Raw genomic sequence first — 26,541 nt, forward strand, 5'->3', positions numbered from 1 at the left:
CCGGAACTGCGGCTGCGGCTGCGCCCGGGCCCAGGGGCGGCCGCCAAGATGGCGGAGTACGTGCAGGTGCTGAGGCGGGCGCTGGAGCAGCTCTGGGGTCATGGTGGCCTCCGCGGTGCCATGTGGCAGCTGCTGAGGTACGGAGCGTCCCCGCGCCTCGGGCCGCCCGGCGACCCCCACCTCCGCCCCGGGAACCGCGGTGACCTTGGGCGGGGAGAGCCCGACCTCGGCTGCCTAGGGCCGGGGGCTGCCCCGCATTGTGTGGGCCGGGCTCTCTGTGGGGCAGGCCGCTCGGTGCGGGTGGGGGCTGCGTGGTTAGGGCACGGGACAGCTTGTGTCGCTGGGGCCGGGTGAATAAATCAGCCCTGGAGTTACCCCGGCAGAGCGGCAGTAGGACGCGGCTTACTTGCACTTGCAGGGACCAGCAAAGTAACGCCGATGGGGGATCCCCCCACTGGAGGCTCCCAGTGGCTACCCTAGAGAGCTGTAGGTGCTGTGGCGTAGCCCCGTCTACTGACTGTCCCCTGTGAAGGCGAGTCAGGGTATGGAGGCTGTTCCTTGTCTTTCAAAGGGATGCGAACAAGAGCGTGCATTGAAAATTACGGCATACTCCTGCAAGCCGCAAGGCAGGGGCCAAGTGTCAGAGGGGGAGCGGAGTTAGTCTGTATCTTCAGAAACCACGGGAAGTCCTGTGACACCTTATAGACTAACAGATTTTGGAGCATAAGTTTTGGTGGCCAAAGATCTCCTTCATCAGATGAATGAGTGGGGGGTTCCAGAGGAGGGTCTAAATTTATAGGCTGGTGAAAAGAAGGGAGTTCCCCTCGAGAGGAAGGCCAGAATTGACAAAGTCAGGGAGGATGTGACCCATTATCAGCAGCTGATGTGGAGTTGTGAACATCAAGAGAGGAGAAACCAGGGGCCATTCAAAATTGACTTTACAGTTGTCTTCTGCGTCATACATTACAGAGCACGTTTTCTTTTTTCATGTGATTTCATAGAGGAGGACACTGCTGTGAGAATCACCACATGGCTACAGCACGTTTGAAATGCTAGCTGATAATTAGCAAGTGTGCGTGGTTCCATTGAACCCAACATGTCACAGACCAAGACTATAAAATACTGTGAGACAGTTTTTAAAAGGCCTTATCAGACTTGTACATTCCCATGTGGAAACCTACTGATGCCTTCAACTTCAGTTTCGGAACAGAACTAATAGGCAGTCCCTATTAGTCCTTGGGATCATCCTGTTTTTGCCATCTCTTAACACTACTTATTTCATTTCGTCATTACTACAGTCAACATAATCAGAGAAAGGATTCTGACTGCCAACTTGCTTTATACAATATAATGGAATCTTTCTTAAAGATGTGTTCCTTCTAAGAGCCTCAGGACCTTAAACTTCCTGGGGTTTCTTAGCTACTATTAAGACAGGACTAAACTGTTTACAGAGGCAAACAGGATTTGTGGCTTTTGGAGAAATCTGTGCATCCAGCCTTTTCACCCCAAAGATAAAGTGGAGAAATGATGTTTTCTTTTAGAGTGCCAGACTACAGAGGTTCAATCTGTAGTTTGATGCTACTCATACTTAACGTGACCCAACAATATCTCAATTTTAACACGCAACCAAATAAACAATTTAAAGTAGATGTGCTTTCCTAGTACTATGTCATATTATTAAGCGGTACAGTATAGATCAGGGGTCAGCAACCCCCAGCATGGGTGCCAAGAGTGGAATGTGAGTCAATTCTCAGCAGCACAGGAGGCAGGAGCTCAGCCCTGTCCCTCCTTCTCCATGCAGCCAGGAGCTTGCTCAAAGCCGTGCTACCTGTGGATTGACAAAAGACCAGCTAATGCCACCAGCCACTGCCTAAATGGTAATGTTCTTTGTCTTTATTTAATAATGAAGCTGTTGTAGGTAGGACTATTAGCTACTTTAAAAGTATCGCTAGCACTTAGACCATACATAGAGGTCAAAAGTCAAATTTCAGCACTCTGCCTTGGAAAGATTGCTGACCTCTGCAATAGATCTTTTTATCTTAACTTGGAAGACAGTTACGTCCTATTGAAGTTATCAACACCTTCAACTTTATTCCACCATTTTGCATATCAGTATATGTTATGAAAATGATATCACAGACCTACGGCACACGCTTCTGCTACTTGGGGTACCAGATTGAGTGGTAGTCATGTTGTCTTCCTCTGTGTGGGGCAGATGGAGAGTTAAAGCAGACATTTTTTTCCAGTGGATTTCACAATATTTCCTAACAGCTGAAAAAATTAACCTTGGGTTCTATTCCATGTTCTGAAAGGACTGATTGGTCCCTGGTGGTTGCAGACATGCTTTTACTGCCACCCCGCACTGCAAGTATATGTGCATGCACACACACTTTTGCTCCTTGTCCTCCAACCTGTGTTTTCTTGCTACCTCCTTCACCCTTGCCACCCCCTCTGCAGGCCAGATGGTAGTTTCCTATGCATTCCAGTCAGGTTGTGGCCTCCTAAGTACCAGCACTGGGAGCGATGAGACACCTGGAGAGAATCTCGCTGTTCTCAGTTTTTGTATCTGTCACTGTAGTGGGTGTTGGTTGCAGGAAGCCTGTACAGTTGGGTTGTAGCATGCACTGAGCAAATAGAATATTTGTAGAATTAACTGCCAAAATCGAGGAAGTCTCTACTGAGCAAGTCTGAACTTTGATTTTTCAGAGGCTTATAATTCAATCAACTTTGTGTGGATATTCACTAGTATGGCGGAAGGCTCATACCTGCCAAACTGCAAGTCTCTGCTCCAAAACATAGAACCTCCCAAGTAAACATTTTAGATTTTTTTTAAATTGGGCGAATCATATCTTTCCATAATCCTTCTAAGAAACGCCTGATCTGATTTTGCCAAATTTTTCCAAAAAAGAAGCCAGTAAGGTGGACTCCCATCTTGGAAAAACAGCATCCCAAATAAATAGTTTGGCAAAGTTTTAAGTCACTGACAATCAAATCTTATCATGGAAAGTGTGAGGCAGCCATAACCATAAATAATGTAAAGAGGAAATAATCAGTAAAGGCGTCTCGAACGAACTTGTGATTTTTGATCTGAGTAGTATACAGGCCATGCTTTCAGTTATGTGCTGCTATGCTGATAAACTTTACTGTATTTGTTAGCTTCAGACCTCGTTGTCTTGGCCGGACATGATCCCATGGTATTTTTCAAAAGACATGGGGAATGAACCCTGTTGTCTTTGCTATATCCCTAATAGCTTCAGGAAGATAGTGTTTTCCATGTCCTTCAAAAATTATGTGTAGCAGGTCTCGGCAAGCCCCGGCATGCGTGCCACTCTTGGCACGTGAGCTGATTTATAGTGGCATGCAGCAGGGGCTCCGGCCCTGCCCTTCTTCCCCCTTGAAGTATGTGAGGGCTGGCAAGCACGGGGCTGAAGCCCCTCAGTGGCACAGGGCCAGAGCTCCCCCTCTCCCTCACCCTCCCGATTCACCCTTACCTCCAAGCTGCCTCCAGAGGTCTAGAGCCAGAGCTCCTCCTTTTCTCCTGGAGCCCAGGGCTGGTGATGGAGCAAAGGGTCCCTGCCATAGCTCGTGGGTAGGGCCAGGGCTGGATGCCTCCCCTAGAGCCCCAACTGCAGTGCAAGGCTGGGGCCAGAGACTCCTTCCCTCCCCAGAGCCACCTCCTGCAGGGCAAGTGTCAGAGGGTGCCCCTAGCCCCACCTGAGCCTCCTCTGCCAGGCTGCAGCTGTAACCCTGCCATAGAGTCCCCCACCACAAGTCTAGGGCCACAGCTCCCCTTCTCCTCCCCACCCCCGAGCCCCCGGGCAGCGCGGGTTTGGGTCCGGAGCCCCCATGGTGTAGCAAGTAGGACTATTATTGACTTTAAAAGTATCCCTGGTGCTTGGGCTGTACAAAGAAAGGTCAGATTTTGGCACTTTGCGTTGGAAAGATTGATGACGTCTGTTGTATAGTATTCCGCTTTGCTTTGTAATGGTGGTGTTATGTCAGTATTGGCTGCATTATAACGGAGAGTGAAGTAATCCCTGAAGAGGGAACCCAAACCTTACTTTTGGCTCTTCTTGTGGAAGTTAGTGGAATTGTTCCTATGACTGAAGACTATTCATAAACAGACTACAGGCTAGATCACGTAAGGCATCAATTTTGAGTTGCTGGTGTGCTTTAGGGGCTTTCAATTTTAAAGTAGTTCACTGCATAAATGCCTGTGGGACAGATGAGGGGTCACGTGCCCCCTCAAACACCAGGGGCAGGATGGGATTCGTGCTCACATCAAGGACCAGCCTCCCTGCGCTCACCAGCAGCAGTGGGGGAAGTGTAGCAATGTGTCCCCAACTTGCTCACTCCTCCAGTGGTTTCATTTGGAGGAGGGGCAGGAGTACCCTCCACACTCCTCAGTGGGAAGCAGTGCAGTGTGGCCAGGAGATTGCTTTCCCAGCTGCCAGCACTAGACTCCATCCCCATTAATCCCCCTGGCCCCATGGGTTGCAGGGAGGGGACAGAGGGAAAGGTGGGGGCAGAGCAAGGGTGAGGAAGAGGTGGAGAGAGGGTGGAGGAGGAGCAGGGTTTAGGATTGGTGGGGGGTTGCCCTGGTTCTTCCCAGGGCTAGGACGAGGCACATGGCCAGTAGTTCCCTAAGTGCCCCCACCAGTGGCCCCTAAATGCATGCTCTAAATTCACCTAATTGTAAACCTATTTTAATTTGTTTTAATAAAATGCAGTCTTATTTTGTAATTCCTTCCAACTGAAATGACTTTGTCTTGGGAATTCACAGGGTCAATGATTTGAAAACTGGTACTTTGGTAGGTGTTGACAAATACGGAAACAAATACTACGAAGACAAAAGGTATTTTTTTGGTAAGCACACTAAATTGAATATCCCAGTAACTTCATATAGTTTATCTAGAAATGCTGCTGAAATACATTGTAAGGTTTCCATACGCATGATTTGCATGTGTTTTAGGGATCACTTTCCCAATACACTTTGCAAAGAAGTTGAAGCTGGCATCATAAACAGCAGATTTAAGATAATGGGGGTAGTTAAACTGTGAGTTTCCATTGTTTTGGAATGATTAGGTTTCTTATTTAATCTTAACTGGGAGCAGCATGTCTTTAAAGTGGAATTTTTCCACTGACTACAGAATTCCCGTAAGAATTTTTATCCTTAACGTATTGCTATATACAGTGTCAACTCTAAACTTTAGGAAAAAAAATGTGTCTGGAAATATTGTATTTAAAAATAACTAATGTCAGATTGTGGAAAGAAGGCGATTAGGGGGGCGTTCTTTTCTGCTCGTTTCTCTGAGATCTGCCAAAGGAGACCGTAGGAGGTTCACAGGCCCCTAGACCTGTCCTAAGAATGGAAACCTGTCTTTTTTTGGAGACTTTAGCGAGGCTGAGGAGTTAGGGCTCCACTTACCTGAGGTACATTAATGCCCTGGTGAGCCTTCAGAGGCTTTGGAGAGGGAGGGGCAAAAATTACCTTCGGCAAGCAGCTCTCTCAAACACCCAGGACATTTAAGGAGCCTCCTTGAGTGCAGGCAGCCTGATTGTCTCCCCATGCACAGCCTTGGTGATATCTTGATCGCAAAAGAAGCCAAAATAGGCATTTTTACAACTTTTGCGTACTGAGTGTTTGGGCGTTGAATGGCTTTTGATGCGTTCCTTAAAGTTTTCAGAGGAGGCTGGTTCTCTGACCTCAGGAGGCCCGTGAGAATGGGGTCAAGTGTCCTCATCGTTTTCCTCAAAATCCCAGGCCATTGCTCTAAACACAAAAACTTGATATAAAATTGTTATTTAAAATTTAAAATAAGCACAAACAGTTTTTCTTGGCCTTTGTGGGTGCCTGGTGCAGCCCCAGCTGGAGCCCCATGCTAGCCACCAGAGCTGCTTGTGCCAGCTGCCCACCCTCCTGAAGCCTGTGCTGCCATTTAGTTTGTAGAAATGAGAGGAAACTTCTATAGTTGAAACCACCAAAATGTGTTATGATTGGTTAATGTTAATGAGATGAGGTCACTACCCCCTTTTGAACCATTTTTTCCTGGAGAAGGAGGTTTCTAGAAGAGGCAAGAGAATGGCAGCATGGGTGATCTGATAGGTGCATGTTTCACCATCATGGCTGCTCTTCCCCCAGCTTCTCCTGGGACCTTATGATCCACCATGATACCACTGATCCCTTATCATTTTGATATCAAAAGCTGGCCTGCCCAGACTGAACTGGTGAGAGCAATTCAAACAAACACCCTCTATCAACCAGCTTCAGCTAAATCTTGGACTTAGACAATGGAAATCTGATGTTAATGTACTTCTGTCACCCCTTCCTAAGGTAGCCACTTTGGGTTGGCCATATTACTTCCAAAGAATGCTCTTAATAAGCGTCATGCCTTTGCCAATATCCAGATCACATTAAAATCAGTGCAGCTGGATTGGGTCTCTCAAAATATTCACAAAAGGTTGTTACAATCTGAGTTGCTGTGAAGTGGAATTTGCTGCACCTCCTGCAAGTGATTGACTGGAAGTAGAACAAGACATTGAGAGGGGCGCAACATGGAAGAATTCTGCTTGGACTTGTACAGGAGACATTGGAAAAGATCAGTCTTTGACTGACTGCCTATTTCTCGTTCCCTGTTTTACTTGTAAAGATGCTAACCAACAAAGTTATCTCCATTTTCAGGTCACTAGCAGGCGAATCTCTTCTAGAAGGAAGAGTATAATGAAGTAAATGCATCTCTTCTTAATGATAGAACAGCTGTATAATCTAGTTTATTTTGTGTTTGCTCTTAATACCATTTAAATATACCCTGAAAAATATTCCTCAGTAGTTGAAGTTCATAACCACATTGCCCTGTATGTTTGTAGAATTTTACTGAAAATTTTGAAGTAAAATTTGAAGTTTTTGAAGTCATGTTAGAAAAACACAATAACTGGGACTCTCTCTCGTAGTAATTTTAGCAGCAATTTAAAAAAAATTTGCTGTGACTTCGTGGTACATAAACAAGTCTTCCCTGTGTTTTGTCATTTTACTGGAATCACTTCTTTGCCTTTTGGCTAAGGTCATGTGTCCTACCTAGATTGTCACTTTGTAATGTACTAGCAGTTAAATTGTAGACATTGTGTTTGTGTGTGAAACAGATTAGGGATGTTAACATTTAACCATTTAACTGATAGTCCTCACCCTAACCAAATGCGGCTTACTGGTTATGGTTAACCAGCAGGGGCTGGACCAGCCTCCTCCCCAAATGTGGCCTGCTCCAGCCTGTTCAGAGCAGCTCCTCGTTGACAGCGGGGAGCTGCTGGGCTGGTAGCCTTCCCAGCCACGAAACACCCCCATTTAATTGGTTAACTGGCTAAATTTGACACTTTAACCATCTAACTAGTTATACATCCCTAAAATAGAGATGTATTTTTATTTATGCATTCTCATTTATGCTTTTTATAATTGTTTAATAATTTTTTAATTTAAACAATCCAGTAAACTTACTAATGAAATTGATTATGAAGGAGCTGAAGTCTTGAACATCATTAGTCTGAAGTATAAAGCTTCTCTCATCAGAAGCTACTACTTTACAAAGCTAATACAGTCTTGTGTGTTAAATTTAAGGCCGACATAGATGGGTTGTCTATACTACGGAGATGCATGGCAAAAATACCTTCTGGGATGTGGATGGAAGCATGGTGCCACCAGAATGGTAAGCCAACTAGTTCCAGTTTTAATTTTGTGTATGTCATATGATTGCATGTTGTGAATTCTTCCACACAAATTCCTAGTTACAAAGCTGATGGGGATAAACCTAACCTCAAAACAGCATAGTTGTCCTTGACTCCACATTTCTGTAATGGCAGTGGTGGGCTACCTGCAGCTCATCAGGGTTCTAGCCAGGACCTGTGAGACATTTTGTTTACTGTTGATCACATGCAGAGTTGCCTGATGCTGTTGGTTTCCAACTGCATAGTTTTTTCCTATCAATATTATTCAAGTGACACACACAAAGCAAGGACATGAGAAGTGAGACGCGAGTTGCTCTTAAGGCACAGGAGATTGCCCTGGTAGAGATTCAGGGCCCATCATGTTAAATGCCTTCTTGCACATGTTGAGGCTTCTGAAAAATCAGACTGGTCAAGAATGACTCTCCCCACTTTTCTTTTCTTTTTTTTCTTTTTCAGTTTTGTAGGGAACTTATCACAGTATGCATTCTACTACTGATTGGGGCCTCTAGGCAAATAATTAAATTTTAAATATAATCTACCTGCTGGAAGCTCTGCTGTCCTGCCAGTCCTCTTGTCCGGATACATCTGTGCCCTAGACCCATTCTAGGTCTGGCACTTTCACTTGATGGTTCAGAAAATGTCCTGCAGCTAGCAATGTAAAGGAACTGCCTGACTCAGAATTGGTGGAAGTACCAGTGTGCCATTTTAGTTCCCCGTCAAAGTACCAGAGCACTGTTCCAGAGTTCCAGCGTGATTCAAGTTTTGTGTAAGTGGTTACCTCCTGAGGAAGACCTATATTATAAATTTTGTGTGGTGGGGAGGAAACAAATTTCCTATGTATACAATCATTAGAGAGGTAGCCGGGTTAGTCTGTATGTTCGAGAACAGCAAGACCTCCTGTGGCACCTTACAGACTGACAGATATTTTGGTGCATAAGCTTTCGTAGACAAAGACGCACTTCATGCATCTGCTCTGTGTTATACTTCATCTGTTTCATTTGCAGCACAGCAAAATAGATGTCTGCTTCATATGCAGAGAATCATGAGGACTAGTCTGGAATGTAGGTTTTCCCATCTCTAGTAATCTCCCCAATTTAATCGTACCACTAGTTAGGCTGAATAATCTTTCCCCCTCAAATGTTATATACTGTTGTTCAGTACTGAAGTAAGTAACCTACACTGTTTTCTACATGTTAGAGTATAAAGAACCAATGTTTGTAGCCTAGACTAAAATGAGACATCATCTGGGTAGAGATTAGTGAAGACACCAAGGCTGGTCTCAATTGGTGCCTCTTATGATAACCAGAATTGATCATGGATTTATGGATTCCTATTAGACAAACCTGAAAATAAATCTTTTCTGGCAGTTGTTTCCTATGAGCATACAAGTATAAATAGACATATACATTATAAATATCTTAGTTGCTTCTATGGTATCTGTTCTGAAACTTCCCATTACAGTTCTCTAGCTGTGTAGAACTTGCATTGGTGCAACAAGTTTTGTATTAAATCTGTCCTGAAATGAGAACCTTTTTTATCCTGGGGCTGGATTGCACAATGGCTTAGGTGATAAGTCATGAGAAAAGGAATTCAGTAGTGTTATCCCAGCCCCCATTTGTGCATTCACAAAAACCACTGCAAAATTAATTAGACATGATTGTCAGCCTTTCTTGAAAGAGATGCTTGTCAGTGAGGAACTAGAAAATTGCAAGCAAGAACTAAAATATAGCAGCAGAGCTGTGTGGGGACTTTTGCTGAGTATATTTTGATACCAAGCTGTTTTGAAGTCTGTGCCATCTGTTGCTCACTTTTTCACAAGCACTAATTTCACTCATTGTGTTACGCTGTGGTGGTTTTTATTTTTTTTTGCGGGGGGATGTTTTTGTAAAAATTTGCTTTCAGTTGAGGGCACATTTTGATGTGCTGAATGGTTGAAATATGGCTCTAGGTTCTAGATGAAGATGATAGGAGAAGATACTTTTTCAGTGTTTCTTGGGCTCTGTATTTTTTTTGCCTAGTATTATTGCGTAGTCTTTTTCTCGTCCACAGTCCTGATAAATATTTACAGTATTTTTGGGGGTGGAGGGATGTAGAAATCATCTTGGCTGAGGTTTAGGCTTTCTGCCTACTTTTTCATCCCAACTCAGGTGCTTTTTTTCCTTGGTGTTCCAGTTGCCTTTTCATTACCTGAGATTGCATCCTCTGTAGGATAAAAGTTTATGATAGTGTATTGCTGCCTTAAGTGGCCAACAGATCACTGTTCCTGGATAGAGGCAGCATGATCTTGCACTGGATAGCCAGTGGTATTGGCTGAGCCTAGTCACTGATGTGGTAGAACAGCATATTTCCTCTTGTTAAGATCCTGTTAGCATATTTTTCTTAAATTTGTACACTTTGCCTTTTATATATTTAAAGAATCAGAGAGCTTAAGTATTGCCTTTATTTAATATTCATCATTAATTGATTTATTTATATATGTTTATACTTCAGTTATACAAAAGATTGATGCTTTTCATGTGTTAATGTGTATCATGTGTAATTACACGTAAAATTGGGATTCTTATGCTAATATAAAATACCACATGGGATTAATTAAATAATTTGACTTGAAAGCAGATACTATTATCTGATTCTCACAGACATACCAGCAAAGTGAGAGAGAACCAAGAAATTAAAATAGACTAAATACATTCCAGTAACGAGCGAATTAGGAAAAATAGGCTAGGAGCACAAATGACTTGTTTCTAAATGTGATTAAAATTATTTAGTTTAGATGTTAGTTTTCCTTATTTAAATATTACACACAGGCTGTGTCTACACTTGGCTAAAACTTTGAAATGGCAATGCTAATGGCCCCATTGGAGAATACTAATGAGGCACTGAAAATTAATATTCAGCACCTCATTAGCATGCTGCCAGCTGCAGCACTTCGAAAGTGCTGCGTTTTGCTCATGCACGGCTCATCTACACAGGGTCCTTTGACCCTGCACATGTCGAAATCCCCTTATTCATTTCAGCACCTTATTAGTATTTTCTGATTTGGCCATTAGCGTGGCCATTTCGAAGTTTTAGTCAAATGTAGACATAGCCATACTGTGTGCATACCTGAATGTGAATTCATGTGTCTGGCTTATTTTTAAAACTATGTGAATGTCAGTTGACCGTATGATTTCTTCACTGAGTTCTGGTATTGCTTTCTGCAAATCACCAAAAGACCTTAAGCTTTCTGGTTTTTAGTTGTTAAAGCTTCTATTTTAATAGGACATGGTTAGCATCCTGCCTTTTCTAGTGTGCTCTCAGTTGGTGGTAGCAAAACTTCCTGAATGGTATAGTGCTGTATTAGGTTTAGTGCACTGAATATAATAATATTTTGAAAATTTCCAGGGCTCAGAATACAGAGAATCTTCTGAATCAAGATGAGGCTCTTTCTGAATGTTAATTTATTAGTACAGGTTCAAACTCCCTCATCTGGCACTCTGTCTGGCAACATCTATCGTCTAGCAAGACAAAGGATGTTGCTGGACCAGAGAGCAGCTGCAGGACACCAGACCTGGGGACCCTGGGCTGGGGGTGCAGAGCCCCGCTGGTAGCCCCACAGCCACAGGGACCACTGCCATACACTGGGGGAAGAACTGGCAGCCCTGCACAGGCAACCCTGCCTGTGGAGGCGGTGCCTCCTGACAGCCATCCTGACCTTCCCTCATCTGGCAAATCCCATCATCCAGGGCCACTCATATCCAAGGGTGCCAGATGGGGGAGGTGCAACCTAGAGTGCCAAGGGCTACGAACACGCCAAAGAGAATGGAAAGAGATAATTACTGTCTTCGTTGCATTGTTCTCCAGCTAGTTGAGAGGAAATCTCTACCAGATATTTGAGAAAACAAATACCACTTCAGGCATAGGGAAATAGGAATGTGGTAGGGGTTTGTGGTGTTTAGATGGAACAAATATTGTTTGAAAATTCTTATTTTATGTTGGGGTGGTTTTAGAATTGAGGTTGAGATAAATTATAGATTCTTTGGAAATGTGATTGTTTTAAGCACATTTCAGTGACCAGTAGGCAAAAGTTACCATGTCGTTAATGTTTGTTTCTGACCCTATGTAGTGTCATTCTGCGTTTGGTTTTTTTTTGTGCAGACAAGGTCTGATATGATCAGATTTTCTTTTGCTGTTTTTGAGATCATAATCTGCTTTTATGTTCTCCCACTGTGGAGTTTGCTGATTATTTATTTATTTATTTATTCATTCATTCATTCATTTACTTTCAAAGAAGGAATGGTATGCTAGTATGAAATTAAGATTTCTGCCGATGAAAAGCTTTCCTCTAGTATGTAGCAGTAGAACTGTCATATAGGTGTCTAGTTCTCTTCCCACTCTATTGAAGTTTGTCAATTTCAAAATTAATCTTATTTTGGAACCCTACTGGATTTTGTTCACTGTTTCCTCAGACTGTGTCATTAATTTTATCCTAGTCATTTGTTAGAAAAATATGTTCTTAACATACAATAGTTCCATAGATCAGAGTTGCACTCTTGCATTTAAGTGGTATTATAGATCATATAAACTAACAATGGAAAAGCTAGTCCTCCTGGTATTGCAGAATTTTTTTATTGTACAGTGAGCTAAATTATACAGTCTAAGATAAAATGTTGTAAGCAGTAATGCTTAATTGTTTCTCTTGAGAAACCTGTTACAAAAAGCAGAACTCTATTACATTTGAATGTGGTGCATTTTTCTCTTGTACAGTTTGTGATGAGACCCTGTTTACTATGAATTTAAAGTCTATGGGAAGATTCATATATTTTGTAGAACTTCAGTGACTCACTCAGAATTTTGTACCATTTTAGGTACTTTTTTTTTTAAAACTGTTTCCTAACTAAGTATGAGAGTGAATTGAATCTGAAAAATTCCTTTATTTTGCTGTTCAGTTTTACTCCGTCCCTACATTTTTCAATAGGTCAGTACAAAAGTCTGCAATAAGCAGCATTAAGCTTTTTACAGCTGTACTGGAAACAACTGGGCCTTTGGTACCCAGGAATGTGTGGAAAGTGGTTTAGGACACTGCAATAAGCATATTCTCTCTCTATGTATCTGTAAGGTGTTTATGTTATGCTATTACTGTACTGCAGTAGTATGTACTGGTCGGACCTCTCTAATTCGGCACCCTCTGGACCTGACCGGTGTTCAACAAGAGAATTTGCTGGATCACAGGAAGTCAATATTGTCTAGCAGTATTACAACACTTCCACTATTTACTGGGCTCTTAGAAGGCATTTAGGGGTAAATTACTGCTAAAAACAGCACAGAACCATGAGAACCAGGACTGGTGGTTCTAAACAAACTTTATGGGACCACAGGAAACTTGGCCACACACATAAATGGTCATCCAGCTAACTAAAATCATGCCAGATCACTGATGTTGCTGTCAAGTGTATTCCAGACTAAAGAGGTTCAAGCTGTAGTAGATATGGCAACATACGGTTGTCATAGCTTGTGTGGAATCTTTTATTGTTCTTCACAGTGTAAAACAACAAATATTTGCATACCAGTAAATTAACTAAAACAAAAACTTTTCTCTTTAGTTGGTAAAAACAACAACCGAAAAAAACCTCACTGATCTTGCCCCCTTGACACTTGGTTAGCTCTGAAACTCTTGAGGAGCGATACTCCAAACTCGGTGGTTCAGGAACCAAATTAGCAGTCAACATTATCCAAAAGAGCCACATGCAGATTTATTGTTTTAAATTACTACAGTATTATATAGTCATGTTTAAACAATAATATTTCAGAGGGAATATTTAGGTTTATTTTTTTTTCTTACAGGAAAATGCTCACCATGTCTCATTTTATCAGCTACAACTGGTTAATACTAGTCAGGATGCTTTTGACATGTTTATTAACTTACATTTGGTAATAATTAAATAACAGTATTTTAATATCATGTGCTGCAAAGAACCATTGGAGAGGCATTAAAGAGTCACTGGCAGTTCACAAGCCTCAGTCTGCATATCGGCACTCTTGAGTAAAAACGTTCAATGTTTGTCTTGTTCAGAGGACTGCTTTTGAAAGTCCTAAAGGAAGCAAATTTTAAGATTCTTGATGATCTTTTCTGACACGCTGGTGGCTATACAGATACTGATTACTTCTGCAGTTGTGGTTGATTTGACCATTTGTATCTCCAGGATAAGTCGTGGATAGTGCATGGCCTAGCTTCTTTGTTAACAGCATACAACAGATGTTGACATGCCCTTCTTCCAAAAAGTTCCATTGGCTTTTTCCCCCCATAAACAGGCAACATATATTCTCAGCACCAATTTTATGTTTAATATGTTTTTCAAATGCTTTCATCTTATGATATGCCACTTAACTTCCATGCATTATTGATCTAGCATCCTTAGATGTTCATTTGCTCTGGTCATGAACTGTGACTTACTAGAATAAAGCATTTTCAGATTGATCTGAACTCAATCTCAAATGCATCCTTTTGGGGAGCTTCTTTTTACAATTATGTGATATATACAATAAACTCTTTCATATCTGGCAGCCGGGAGGTTGCTAGATATTCAAATAATAGATACATTGGAAATGTATACCTAACAATGAATAACGCTAGAGAAAAACAAGATTAGATATTAAGAAACAAATAAAAATGTATAGAGTACTTTATTTACCAACAGTAGTTTTGTACACTGTAAACTTGTACTGTATTTGCTGTGTTTATTTATATTTACTTTTACTATACTATACTTACGGAAAATGTAACTAAAATTTACTAACAGTTAAAATGCCGGTTATTTGGCATTCCATCAGCTGGAACTCTCAGATATGAAAGAGTTTACAGTATGTGGCTTGGCTGTCCACATCACTAAATACAGGTGTGGGTTAAAGGATTTTCTTTTTTTAAAAAGTGAAAAATGTTGGCTGTTTGGTGTATTCTTCTCCCTTCCTCACCTACAGATTCACCTCTGCATGCACCCAACCCTCTTCGGTACCCGCTTGCACATACACATGGCATGCTCCTCCAAGCTGTGAGAGATCTTCATCCAAAGCAGAGAATCTTAGACTCAGAGAACACTAGACTGGAAGGGACCTCAAGAGGTTGAGTCCAGTCCCCTGCCCTCACGGCAGGACCAACCATCATGTAGCCGTAGACCATCCCTGATGTCTGTCTAACCAGTTCTTAACTATCTCCAGTGATGGAGATTCCACAACCTCTCTAGGCAATTTATTCCAGTGTTTAACCACCCTGACAGTTAGGAAGTTTTTCTTAATTTCCAGCCTAAACCTCCCATGCTGCAGTTTAAGCCTGTGCCTTTCCTGTCTCACCCAAGCTCTCTACAGTGTCATTGCCAAAGATGGCAAGGCCTAGCTTCCTCTTTGCAGCAAATCTCCAAGTGGGTCTCCCATTGCCTTCACAGATGCCACTTGCTCACCCACATGTCTCCAGCTCCTGCAGTTGCAGTATGCTCCATTCAGGTGCACACAGCCACCTCAGTCTGCCCTGCAGACATTTCATGGCAGGACATTTACTGGGCAGCATACTAAAGCTCTGTCCAAGTTTAACATCTCACTATGCCATCACTCAATCAATGTTTGTTACTCACATTTGGCATCCACATAGGGACCTTCATTCAAAGAAGGGGAGGTTGCTTATCTATAACTGGAGGATTTTTGAAATGTGTAGTCCCTATATGGATTTCAATACTTGCTCTCCATCCCTTGCTGTGCTGTGGACTACACAGTGATAAGAGGGATATTGGAGCAGCATCAACCTGTACAGCCTCTCATAGTCTCAGCTGCAGATGTAAGGGTGACATACAATGCATGTGTGAGTCAGTGTGCCCTGCTGTAAAATTGTTCTGGTGCATGCATACCCATGTTTGGAATCTAAATAGGGACCACACATTTCATAGACCTTTCAGCTACCTCCTCTTTTCCCACTTTCTCTCCCCTGCCTCTCCCTCTGCTCCTAGATTAACTCTTCATAAAATACCCACAAGTGAACCTGTCTCAACTCTTGCTCCAACTCCTCAGACTTCTGATGAAATCCTTACTTCTGCTACGTGAGAAATTGCTACTTCCATGTAATGCTGCTGCTGCTGCTGGAGTCCTCCAGAAAATAGTGATAAAGCAATGGATGGAAGAAAGATGTCCAAATAAAGAGTGATTTTTTTTTTTTCCAGAATAGGAACTGCAGAGTTTCATCCATTCATTAATTCCACAATAAAATGCATTTTTTTAACTGAATCTACTATTGCAGTCTTATTAGCTCCCATGGTTACCACCCTATTACTCTACAATAGAAGAATAGCTTGCTCCAACAGAACAAATGCGAAAGAAGAATGGAAACAAGGAGGCTATATCTACATGGCACGCTGCTGCCGGCACGCTAATGCAAGTGAGGGCACTCAACAAGGCACATGAGGCGCTCGTTTACAAATCGCACACCTCATTTGCATACTCTTGCGTGATCACTGTCCCGGCAGAGGCTTCAGTTGCCACAAAACAAGCTGTGTAGTTGTGGGTCTGTCAACCAAACCACCCCCTTGCTCGACGGCCACTTATCCCTGACAAAAATGACGGATTGGGGGCTGTCAAACAAGGGGGTGGTTTGGTCGACACCCCCCCACCTACCTGGCTTTTTTTTGTGGCAACCGAAGCCTCTGCCAATGGCAGCGAACACACAGGTATGCACATGAGGCATGCAATTTGTAAATAAGTGCCTCATTTGCATTGTCAAATACGCTCATTTGCATGACCCTGCCGGCAGCAGCACACCTTGTAGATGTAACCGGAGAGAAGAGGTAAATGCAGATGGAACTGAGGGTGGTGTTAGTTTCATTTCTCCCTGTTCTCTCCTATAATTTTGCAAAAACGCAAGAGTAATTGGAGAGGATAGTCAAAATTAAAGCACTGGCTTGTCCTGCATTATAATAGTGACAGAGAGGTGTAGCCGTCTAAGTCTGTATTCTATCAAAACAAAATGATCTGAAGAAGTGGGTCTGTCCCATGAAAGCGCATCACCTAATAAATTGTTGTTAACCTTTAAAGGGCCCCATGACTGCTTTTTTGTCTCCATTATAGTAGTTTTATTAATATATTGAAAATATGATTCACGCATTGGCTTTAACAGACACCCAGCTGGTCTTTTAGGCTACGTCTACACTAGCCCACATCTTCGAAATACCATGCAAATGGCCATTTTGAAGATTACTAATGAGGCACTGAAATACATATTCAGCACCTCATTAGCATGCCGCTGGCCGCAGCTCTTCAAAATGGCCGCTTTTCGCTGCTGTGCAGGTGGTCCAAACAGGGGCCCTTTTCAAAAGGACCCCGCCAACTTCAAAATCCCCTTATTCCTATCAGCAGAGTTGGTCATGGCCATTTCAAAGATTTGGGCTAGTGTAGACACGGCCTTAATGAAGGATTGCATTAAATGCCCTACCATGGTTAATTTTATTTAATTTATTGAGAAAAATGGCATGGTCTTCTGAACCCATGCAGGTGGTATTTTGGCTTTGATTTAAAACATACTATATTAATTATGGTGTTATGTAGTCTTCATTCCTGTTTGACCAAATTTGGGTCTAATCTCTTGTGTCTGCAGTTTGAACTATCCTTAATTTTAAATGTTTGTGTTCTTTTTAAAAGAAGTGCTACCCAATCATGGGAAACTTGCCTGTTTTTTAGCTCTTCAAATTTGTATGTTTCTCTTTCTTTCTTACAAACAGAGGGCTAGAGATTTGATTAGCCCCAGGATTCTCTGCCTTCTAGTATGTTTCAGGAAACAGATTAGCTTTTCCAAGGCTTCCCTTTGCCTCCCTGTATCTCCCCTTCCCCTTATAATTTATCAATTTCTTATGCAGATTTAAACTGATTAGTCATTTCTGGGTCCTTTTACATTGCTTCATATAGGGAATCTATCAGGAAACTGTTTGTACCTCATATGTAGCCAGCTTTTTGCGCAAAGTCCTTGAATTCATCTTGCTCATTGTAGTTCATAGAGCTTTCTTTGAGCTTCTGGGCATGTGTAGGGCATGCAAGACTTTTGTATTTCAAAAGATTATTTGAGGAGCCTGCGGAGGAGAGGTCTTCCCAAAATAAACAGGGTGGGTTATTTTGCACTTTTTCCATAGATTAGCCTAAGGAATACCATTAAAGTAAAAGCCTTACTTGACACGATGAAATTAGTCATCCAAAAACAAAGTGGTATGTCCTTTTGGGTTTGCATGTATAGGTTTCATGACTGGGTTTTCAAAGGTGCTGGTTATAATACCCTTAAATAAAAATGAATTGCATAGAACAATTGAACCCTCAAAACAACTTGTGAAAATAACTGTGCTTCAGTCCTTCTCTAATTGAACAGTGTCAATGCATCTCATTGAGGGCAAATGGTTTTCTTTGTACTTCCAAGCAGAAGGTCCACTATGATTTTAACTTGAGTTAAATTTGAATTTTTAAAGTTTCATGTTGTATTGACAGTGTTTCTAAGTATCCAGGCAGCCTGCTAGTGATTTAATTATTTTGTTTTAAACTATTACTGATGTACTCATTGATTAACAGAACATTGAAGTAATGTGAAATTTGGGAATAGGACAAAATTTACAGGTTTTCTGTGGATTGAGTTAGATGATAAACTATTCTATGAGTGATTCTTCGTTTGCCAGACTATTATAAAGACTGCATGTCTCACATCAGTAGAGATGCAGATGTTAGACATGCAACTTTGTGACGATGTCTGCTTGAAATCTAGTCATTTTAAAATAAGCTAAAAAGGTTTCTTGTGTTCCATCTGGCCAAGTCTCTCTGACAATATTTGTGGTTTTACAACCACAAGAAAAAGTGACTGTTAGATGCAAAAAGTAAAGAAAGTGAAACATCTTTTACTTATATTTTTAGGGGTTATTACTCATCACATTACGTGAGGTATAGTGTGAATTCTAAAGTGACTATATGCTTCTCATGGTAAGCAATGCTGAGAAGTTGAATTTGTTGAAATAGTGAAAATGTAAAATATTCTGAAAGATACTGATATTGAAGATCCATCAGCTGAAAACCGAACCGTTCCTTTCCTGTGACTTACATTCAAGACTTGCCGTAGCTGGGTACAATTATTTTGCTTGTAATTCCAGAAAGAACAGAGTTCTTTTTTTTTTTTTTTCTGCCCCTCTTCGTCATTTCAGTATTCTATCATGGTGAGATGATTTGGTGTTTTATCAGTGCCAGCTCATTAACTATGTCCACAAGTTGATATAACTGAAATATGGCTGTAAGTGGGGGAGGGGAGGGAGACATAAAATGAAATTCAGCATCTTGTTTGTTTTTCCTACTGTCTATAGAACTGTAACTGAGTTGGCTAACTTGAAAAATTCTGCTTTCTGGGAAAGTGTCCTTTTAAACTGTGTTCTGTTCTGCTTGCTTGTAGATGTTTCTGAAAGTGTCTTTTTCTAGGCAGAAATTATTCACTGTATAGACAACCAGCAAATCAGTTTGCTTAAATCTGGGAGGCAGACAAGCAGCCAGACCAGGGTTGCTCACTCAGCTGCCCACCATGAATAAAAGTAGGTGCTTCTTCATGGAGCTGTGAGCACAGGCATGTACCTGGTGCAGTTCAAAACCTCTGACACTTGCCCCACATCTACATCGCACCTTCACTCCTATCCATGTGTTCTAATTTGTCATCTCCCAAATTCACTTAAGACCTGTAGTTATTCCTCTTATATTTGTGGAAGCAACCATTAGATGTGGATAGGCTCATGCCTGTCTATTCTCCCAGAACCTCAGTAGGTGCCATGACTTGATGTTATGAAGGTCAAAACTATAACAGGATTCAAAAGAGAACCAACTACATTCATGGAGAATAGGTTTCTCAGTGGCTATTAGCCAGGATGGGCAGGAATGGTGTCCCTAGTCTCTTCACCAGAAGCTGGGAGTTGGCAACAGGGGATGGATCACTTGATTACCAGTTCGGTGTATTCCCTTTGGGGCACCTGGCATTGGCCACTGCCAAAATACTGGGTAGACAAACCTTTGATCTGTTTCAGTATGGCTGTTTTTATGTCCTCCAACAGAGATTGCAGTGATTCATAGTTCAGGCATGCAGCGGCCTACCCTTGGGTTAGGCCCTGGGTCAGATGACCTCTAGGCACCAGTATTTCTCGGTCCTCACCAGAGCTGCAAGTTAGTCTGTGCAGAAGCACTTCTTAGCCAGGAAACCCTCCTGCTGAGTCAGCATTAAACTCCTTAGGCTTCCAGCCTTCCCGTGATCCACTTTCTGCCCTAGCCTTGCCCTAAACTTGTTCATTGTTGCCCATGGCTTACCCAGACTAGGTGCTAGCTCTGTTGTTGATCTCCTCCAACCCTTCACTCTGCCTCTACACCCACTCAACTTTGACCTTAGACATGCATTTGGATTCTGACTGTAATCCCGGTTTATGGGCTGTGATCTCGGTTCTAACCCATGGCCTGTCTCTGACCTCAGTTTCAGCAAAGTCCTCAGCCTAGTCCTGACTGACTCTACAGTCAAATTCAACTCTTATACCTGTTCTTCGCAGCTGTAACCACTGATCTGACTGCGCTGAACCCCAGAACCTGACAGTCGCCATATCAATTCGCAAACTGGGGAAAAAAAAAAGATTTTTCTCTGCTTATTACTAGTAATAGATGTCTTAACTGTCGAGCTTGTAGAACTTTCAGACAAGAATTATAACTTTCAAGTGGATGGTTTTCCCTTAAGAACCTTTGTCTAAATTTATAGTAGGCTATTACTTGTCATTGCTTAATATCTTGTTAAAAATAACATTCATTTCCCCTTCAGCTTTGTAGTCCATTAAAAATGGCATTTAGGAATGAGGGTACAGCTTATTATACATTTACTGGAAATTTAAAGAATTTTCCAATCAAATTCCAGCCAACATTTATTCCAATAGCAATTTTTATCTCCATTTGGACTTTCTTTAGTTAACAGTATGACTCTGACATTTTAGATAAGTCTAACTAATTTTACTGAAAGATAGATTTTAGTATTTCACATTAAAGATATAGCCAATATATTTTAAGTCCTAAAAAGCAATTTGACCAAAGAGACAGACTCTTGGCTGAAAAGCCCTACAGGGGAATGAGTTCAATTATATAAGCATTACTTTTTCCATTCCCTCTAGTTTGATCCTTTGTGTGGTGCTGTGTGAAGAGAAGTGGCAATATATTATCAGTGTGACAGATTTCTGTAGGCCTTTGAACAACTGGAACAGGAGACATTTCAGATTTAGGTCAAATGATAGCTGACTGGCACAAACTTGGTTAATTCCACACCAGAAAGCTTTCCAGAATGACTGATAATTAATGTAATATGTACAATTATTGGAGAATTAATTATGAAAATAGATGATCAGGTTTAAAGGTTTTGGGGACTGGAATAGGAACAGAATGAGAAAACAATGTATATACTTCTGCTTTTTTCTAATAAATTACTGTTGAAAAAACTTTCACTTAGATTAATAGCATTTGCACTGAGCAGGCTTGGTATCATCTATTCTTATAGCCCAGACTCAGGGATAAACACTAAGAACTTCATGGCTACCCAACAATAAATTTATGAATGAGACTCCATATAAATACTCCAGACCTAGTGATCATGTGTCCAGTGTGTACACATCTGACAACTTTCAAGTTAGCAGTGCCTGTGGGGGCAGTGCATGTGCTCTTCAATCCCTCATGCACTCGGTAGTGCAATAAAAGGCCTACCTTTAGTACTTTCTTGCCTTAGTGGTGTATCTTGGAGTAGCGCTTATGTAGAGCCACTTAAACGTCTACAGAACTGGGACTATCTTCATGTCTTCATAGCATATGTCAAGTTCCCAGTCTTAGAGTACCATCCCTCTTGTGAGACTGTTATGCCTCTCCATGAGAGTCACACAAGTCATATGTTCACTTCAGTGGGAGGATATATAGTGTGCACTGATCATAGATCCTTTTTAAAGTGGACTCAGAGTTCAAGGGAGTCTCATTTGAAGGCCTCTGTGGTGAAACATTCCATGTATCTACTTTCATCTCCAGCTAGTTGAAGGATCAGAGATCGTCCAGGCTCTCACCTGCGGCTGTTTTGAAATGGTAAAAGGCACTCTCAAATTCTGCCACCATGCCAAGGAAACCTAGGGATTGGCCAGGCACTGAGGAGAGGCAACACAGAATACCTTTCCCAAGTTTGGATGTTAGTCACAAGGATTGTCCTGTATCAAACATGCATCAAAGCTGAGAAGACGCTCTCGAAGCACAGAAGATAGCATAACCTGAGATGATCCAGACAGGTTGCAGGTCTTGCCTACCACGCAACCCCCACGTAACTCTAATTTTGCATATGTCAAGGGAGGGGGACCCCTCTGTCCTCCTCTTAGCTCCTGGGAGCCTAGCAGTGTCTGGGAGCCAGGCACAGCATTGCCTGCTGATTTCCAGGCTCCTGCTCAGCTGTGGGGAGCTGGGAGCCAGGCACTGCTGCACCTGACTCCTGGCCCCCAGGGGCCTGAGGGGCTTCCTCCTCCCCCTTCCCTTGTCCTCTGAGCCCCCAGGAGCCAGGCAGGAGTGCCTGGTCAGTTTCACAGCTCCTTGCTCTAGAGCTGGGAAACTGACCAGACACTATTGCATCTGGCTCTGGGGGGCTCAGAGGACAAGGGAAGGGGGAGGAGGAAGCCCCTCGCCCCCTTGGAGCCAGGAGTCAGGTGCAGCAGCACTTGGTCAGTTTCCTGGCTGCCCACTGCTCCCTCCTCCTAGCAGTGGCGTCCCTGTGGCTTGCGCACACATGTTGAAATCAGGTAAAGCTGGGGTTTACTGTATCAGCCATTCTGCAGTTGATGTTACAGTTTTTGTCATGGCTGTCCTAGGCATTCTGAGGGAGACATAGATCATTCCATAACAGGACCTGCCTTTGAAAGTTGCTCTTTATTAAGACAGATGGGGCAAGAGTTTGCTTAGACTGTACTCAGATACTTCAGGGTCTACACTCCGCCCAGCAAGGTCTCAATGGTTTTACAGGCAGGTCCACTGCTACCACTATAAACCGCCTGAGTGATCCAAAAGAGGCAGAAGGCTTCAAAGAATCATTCCTCAGAAGGGGGCCACCACCTTCCTCTGTGTTAAGGCAGCAGATTTGACACATCCCCAGAGGACAGCATACCAGTCTCTACCCATCCCTGGCCTTCCCTTCTTTTTGGCAACTATCTGTTGCATTTCTACCACATTTGTTCCAGCATTACTTGAAACTGTTTGAAGTTGAGAACCGCAGAGGTAGGCTACGCAATTCCTTTACTTTCCTGTCCCTATCTGGGGACCCACTCATGAGTGTTTTGCACTGGGTAGGTCTGTCTGACCTTCTGAAGCTGTAGAAGTCATCTCTGTATAACCCTTTACAGCAATGATTTACTAGAGATATTTCATCAGCCCTCCCTTTTTGTGGGGATGAGAGCTATCCTGAACACCTACCTCAGGAGGCTCATGTTCAAGATGTCACTGCTATCCATCATCCCATTTCTAAAGCAGAAGGACAGCTATCCTTCCAATCTCCCAGATGCACAATTCCACAGTCGTAAGATTTGCAATCAGAGACTCATGACCAGAACCAGATTTTGCCATTTGGACTCTCAGCAACACCCAAAATACTTATGAAATACCTGGCAGTAGTGGCAGCCTGCCTCAGAAGGATCCAAGCCCAGGTATTTTCCCCCCCTCTTGCAGTTTACGGCAGGGAGGGACTCTGCTCCTGGCTGTGCAGAGTGGGGAGGAGACTCTGATGTCAGGCTCAGACTCGGAGCACTTGGTGACTGTGAGACTGCATTTCTTAAAAAGACAATGCACTCTTCCTGAGGTTTCCTCAGCACCCAGCTTACAATTTCTTTCTCTCTGGGATGGACGGATGGTCTCTTTCATACTCACCTCCAACACATACTTGTAGTAGTGTTACTATGTACATTTCCTGCCAATGCACATATGTTCACTGTTTCTCAGAATGTGCAATTTGAGTGTTTTGACTGATCTACTCATTTCATAATTTTCATTTCCCTGACACTTAAATTTAATTCTTAGAATAGTGAGCCCTAAAGTGCCTAACCTGTCATGACTGGAGTATTTTTCCATGTGGCAACTTTTTAGGAATATAGATGTAAGGGTTTTTTTTTTTTGTTTGTTTTTTTGTTTCTATTGGTGGTGCCCTTTGGCAGGGAACCAGGAACGGCAGCCAGTGGCAGCTGAGGGAGTGGTGCCAGCAGAGAGGGGGAGTGTACAGAACGATGTGCCCCTTCCCAAGCACCTCACCCCCAGAGGCTACATGGGCCCATTGGCTCCTTTTGGGAGCAGTATTGGGCTGGAGCAGGCAGGAAGCCTGCCTTAGTCCCACCAGCTCTAGTAAATGGTGCTCAGCACAAGGCTTCATCACATCTCCCAGAACCAGCGCCATGTACTCTCTCCTGCATGCCGTACTCCCCAGATCAGATCCTTCTCTTGGAGCCAGCACCCAGCATCTTCTCCCATACCCCCTCATGTACCCCAACACTCTGCCAAATCGGGAGCCACCTCCTGCACCCACACGCCCTCCCAGAGCTTGTACCCTTCAGCCAAACTCCTCAGCCCCACTTCCCCCCGAACCTTAATCCCCTTCCTCAGCCTGGTGAGAGTTGGGGAGTGGGTGGATTGAGTGAGCAGAGTGGGGCTTTGAGAAAGGAACAGGGCCTCTGGGAAGGGGCAGGGTATTTCCTGTGTTACCCTTGAATTCCAAAAGTAACCTTAGACCCGAAAAGGCTGGAGACCACTTCTGTACAATGAGTAGTCTGTTCATGTTAATCACATTATGTAATCAGCAAGTACTTATGTGGCGGGGTTGTGTTTATGTCAGGTCGTTATCCTGTTACCTCACAACTCCTCATTATTGTACTTGAAAAACAAGGCAGGTTTTGTTAACGGCACTATAAATAGTTATGCTAGTACAGTAGCTTGTACACAGTCTTTTGATATTATTTGAGCCTTGTAAAATCTCCAGATACAAACCTTCTGATTTTGTTTCTGCTGCTTTCCTAAAGGCAAGGGCCCCATTTTGTTAAGCATTATAAAAATGTAGAACAAAAAGATGATCTGCACCCAAAAGAGATTATCATTTAATTTTTATATGAGACTGCAGGTGGTGGGAGCATCAAAGGAACAGTGAAACAATTATGGACAATGAAGTAAGCAGCTGACATTGTACCCCGTCTTCTTATTTGAGAGTTTTGTAGGCATCGTGACACAGGTGTATTTTAAGTAGAAATTTAAAGGAAGAAAATTGATGTAATTCTACTTTTTAAATGTTTGGATGAACTCTGAAATACGCATTTTGAATAAATCAGAATAGATTAAAGTTTTAGAGCTGGAGATCAAAAAATACAAGCCAAATATTAAAAAAGCTTCTACGAAAAAAAACTTTTAATTAAGGAAGAGGATGTATTACAGGAGATGATATAACAACTTTTTTTGTAAAGAGTATATATATTTTTTTTCTCTTCAGGCATCGTTGGCTTCACTGCATGACTGAAGATCCTCCAACTACACATCCACCAGTTGCTCGTAAATTCATTTGGGAGAATCACCAGTTCAATCAGAGTGGCACTCCTGGGCAGTACGTCCCTTACTCTACAACGCGTAAAAAGATACATGAGTGGATCCCACCTACCCCAGCTAACAAATAGTTTAAAAAGCCTGACTTTCCTAAAAGTAGGTTCTTAATGTAAAGTGCACACATGTTGTTTGTTTGGTTTAAAAATAAAAGCCTCTGATAAAAGTTACTTCTTTTTCTTGGAGTTCAACATTTTCACAAACAAATATAGGAAGTATTAAAAAAGAAAATATGGGTAAGAATGCAGGGTTACTCTATTCAGATATCTGATTTATCAGATTTCATACACTTTTTCCTCTTGGTGGTTTTTAAATAACTGCTGTTTTAGTATTTGTTACCTCTAACTGTTATAACAGTCATTTATCATCGTTGTAATGTTCTTAAGAGGCTGAACAGACAAATAATGTAATGGGAAAGGAAGAGGAATACGGTACCATTCCCAACACTATACAGAAGTAGTGCTCCCAAGACTCTCTTCTGAGAAGCCATCTCTTACAATATTTTTTGAGAGAGAAGAGTGCCCATCAAGCATCTTAATTTTTTCCTTTACAACCACTTTTAACTCTGTGGGGGGGTGGGGAGTAAGGGGCTATATTTGTGTATACATACCATACAATATAAAATATTTTAAAATTTTCGTAGTCACTTATATGGTGGAAGCTCATCAGGAGGAGAGAGAATGGATTAAACCTAAGTTGTCCCAGGCCATTTTCTGCTTATACATGGAATATAGTTTGCAATGTTCTGTGTTGGTCCCAGGATAGAAGAGAGACAAGGTGGGTGATGTGATACCCATGACTGGATCAACTTCTGTAGTGAAAGAGGCAAGTTTTTGAGTTCCACAGAGCTCTTCTTCAGATCTGGGCAAAGGTAATCGTAATATCACCGCTAAAGGCAAGGTGGAAGAGACGGTTAAGCATAAGGCTAAAGTTAACAAGTTGCAAGAAAATATTCAAAATGAAGTGGGCAGTTGATACCTCTGTATTCACAAGACTGAAGAAGATTAACTGTGAAATCCTTAGCGGACACTGCATTCATCACCAAGAGGGCAACTATACAGTCCCTGACATTCAACCACCAAATAGTGATCGAACCACCAGACAAAAAAGTTGCTATCATAGTTTTCAACTGTGATGACCATATCAGTGAGGCTAAGCAACAACTCGGATACCGCCTACTATAAAGAACTC

General features: G+C 42.3%; 1 protein-coding gene across 1 annotated transcript; it reads left to right on the top strand.

Moving 5' to 3' along the window:
- The first annotated feature begins 1 nt into the window (after position 1).
- Positions 2 to 25,516, top strand: NDUFA12 (NADH:ubiquinone oxidoreductase subunit A12). Its single transcript, XM_075011783.1, has 4 exons — positions 2 to 137; positions 4,784 to 4,866; positions 7,610 to 7,697; positions 25,244 to 25,516. Exons 1-4 carry the CDS (start codon positions 49 to 51, stop codon positions 25,422 to 25,424), a joined length of 441 nt encoding a protein of 146 aa, XP_074867884.1. The 5' UTR covers positions 2 to 48; the 3' UTR covers positions 25,425 to 25,516.
- Positions 25,517 to 26,541: the final 1,025 nt, after the last annotated feature.

This window comes from Carettochelys insculpta, chromosome 1 (assembly GCF_033958435.1).
Source record: "Carettochelys insculpta isolate YL-2023 chromosome 1, ASM3395843v1, whole genome shotgun sequence".
NCBI classification, from domain to species: domain Eukaryota; kingdom Metazoa; phylum Chordata; order Testudines; family Carettochelyidae; genus Carettochelys; species Carettochelys insculpta.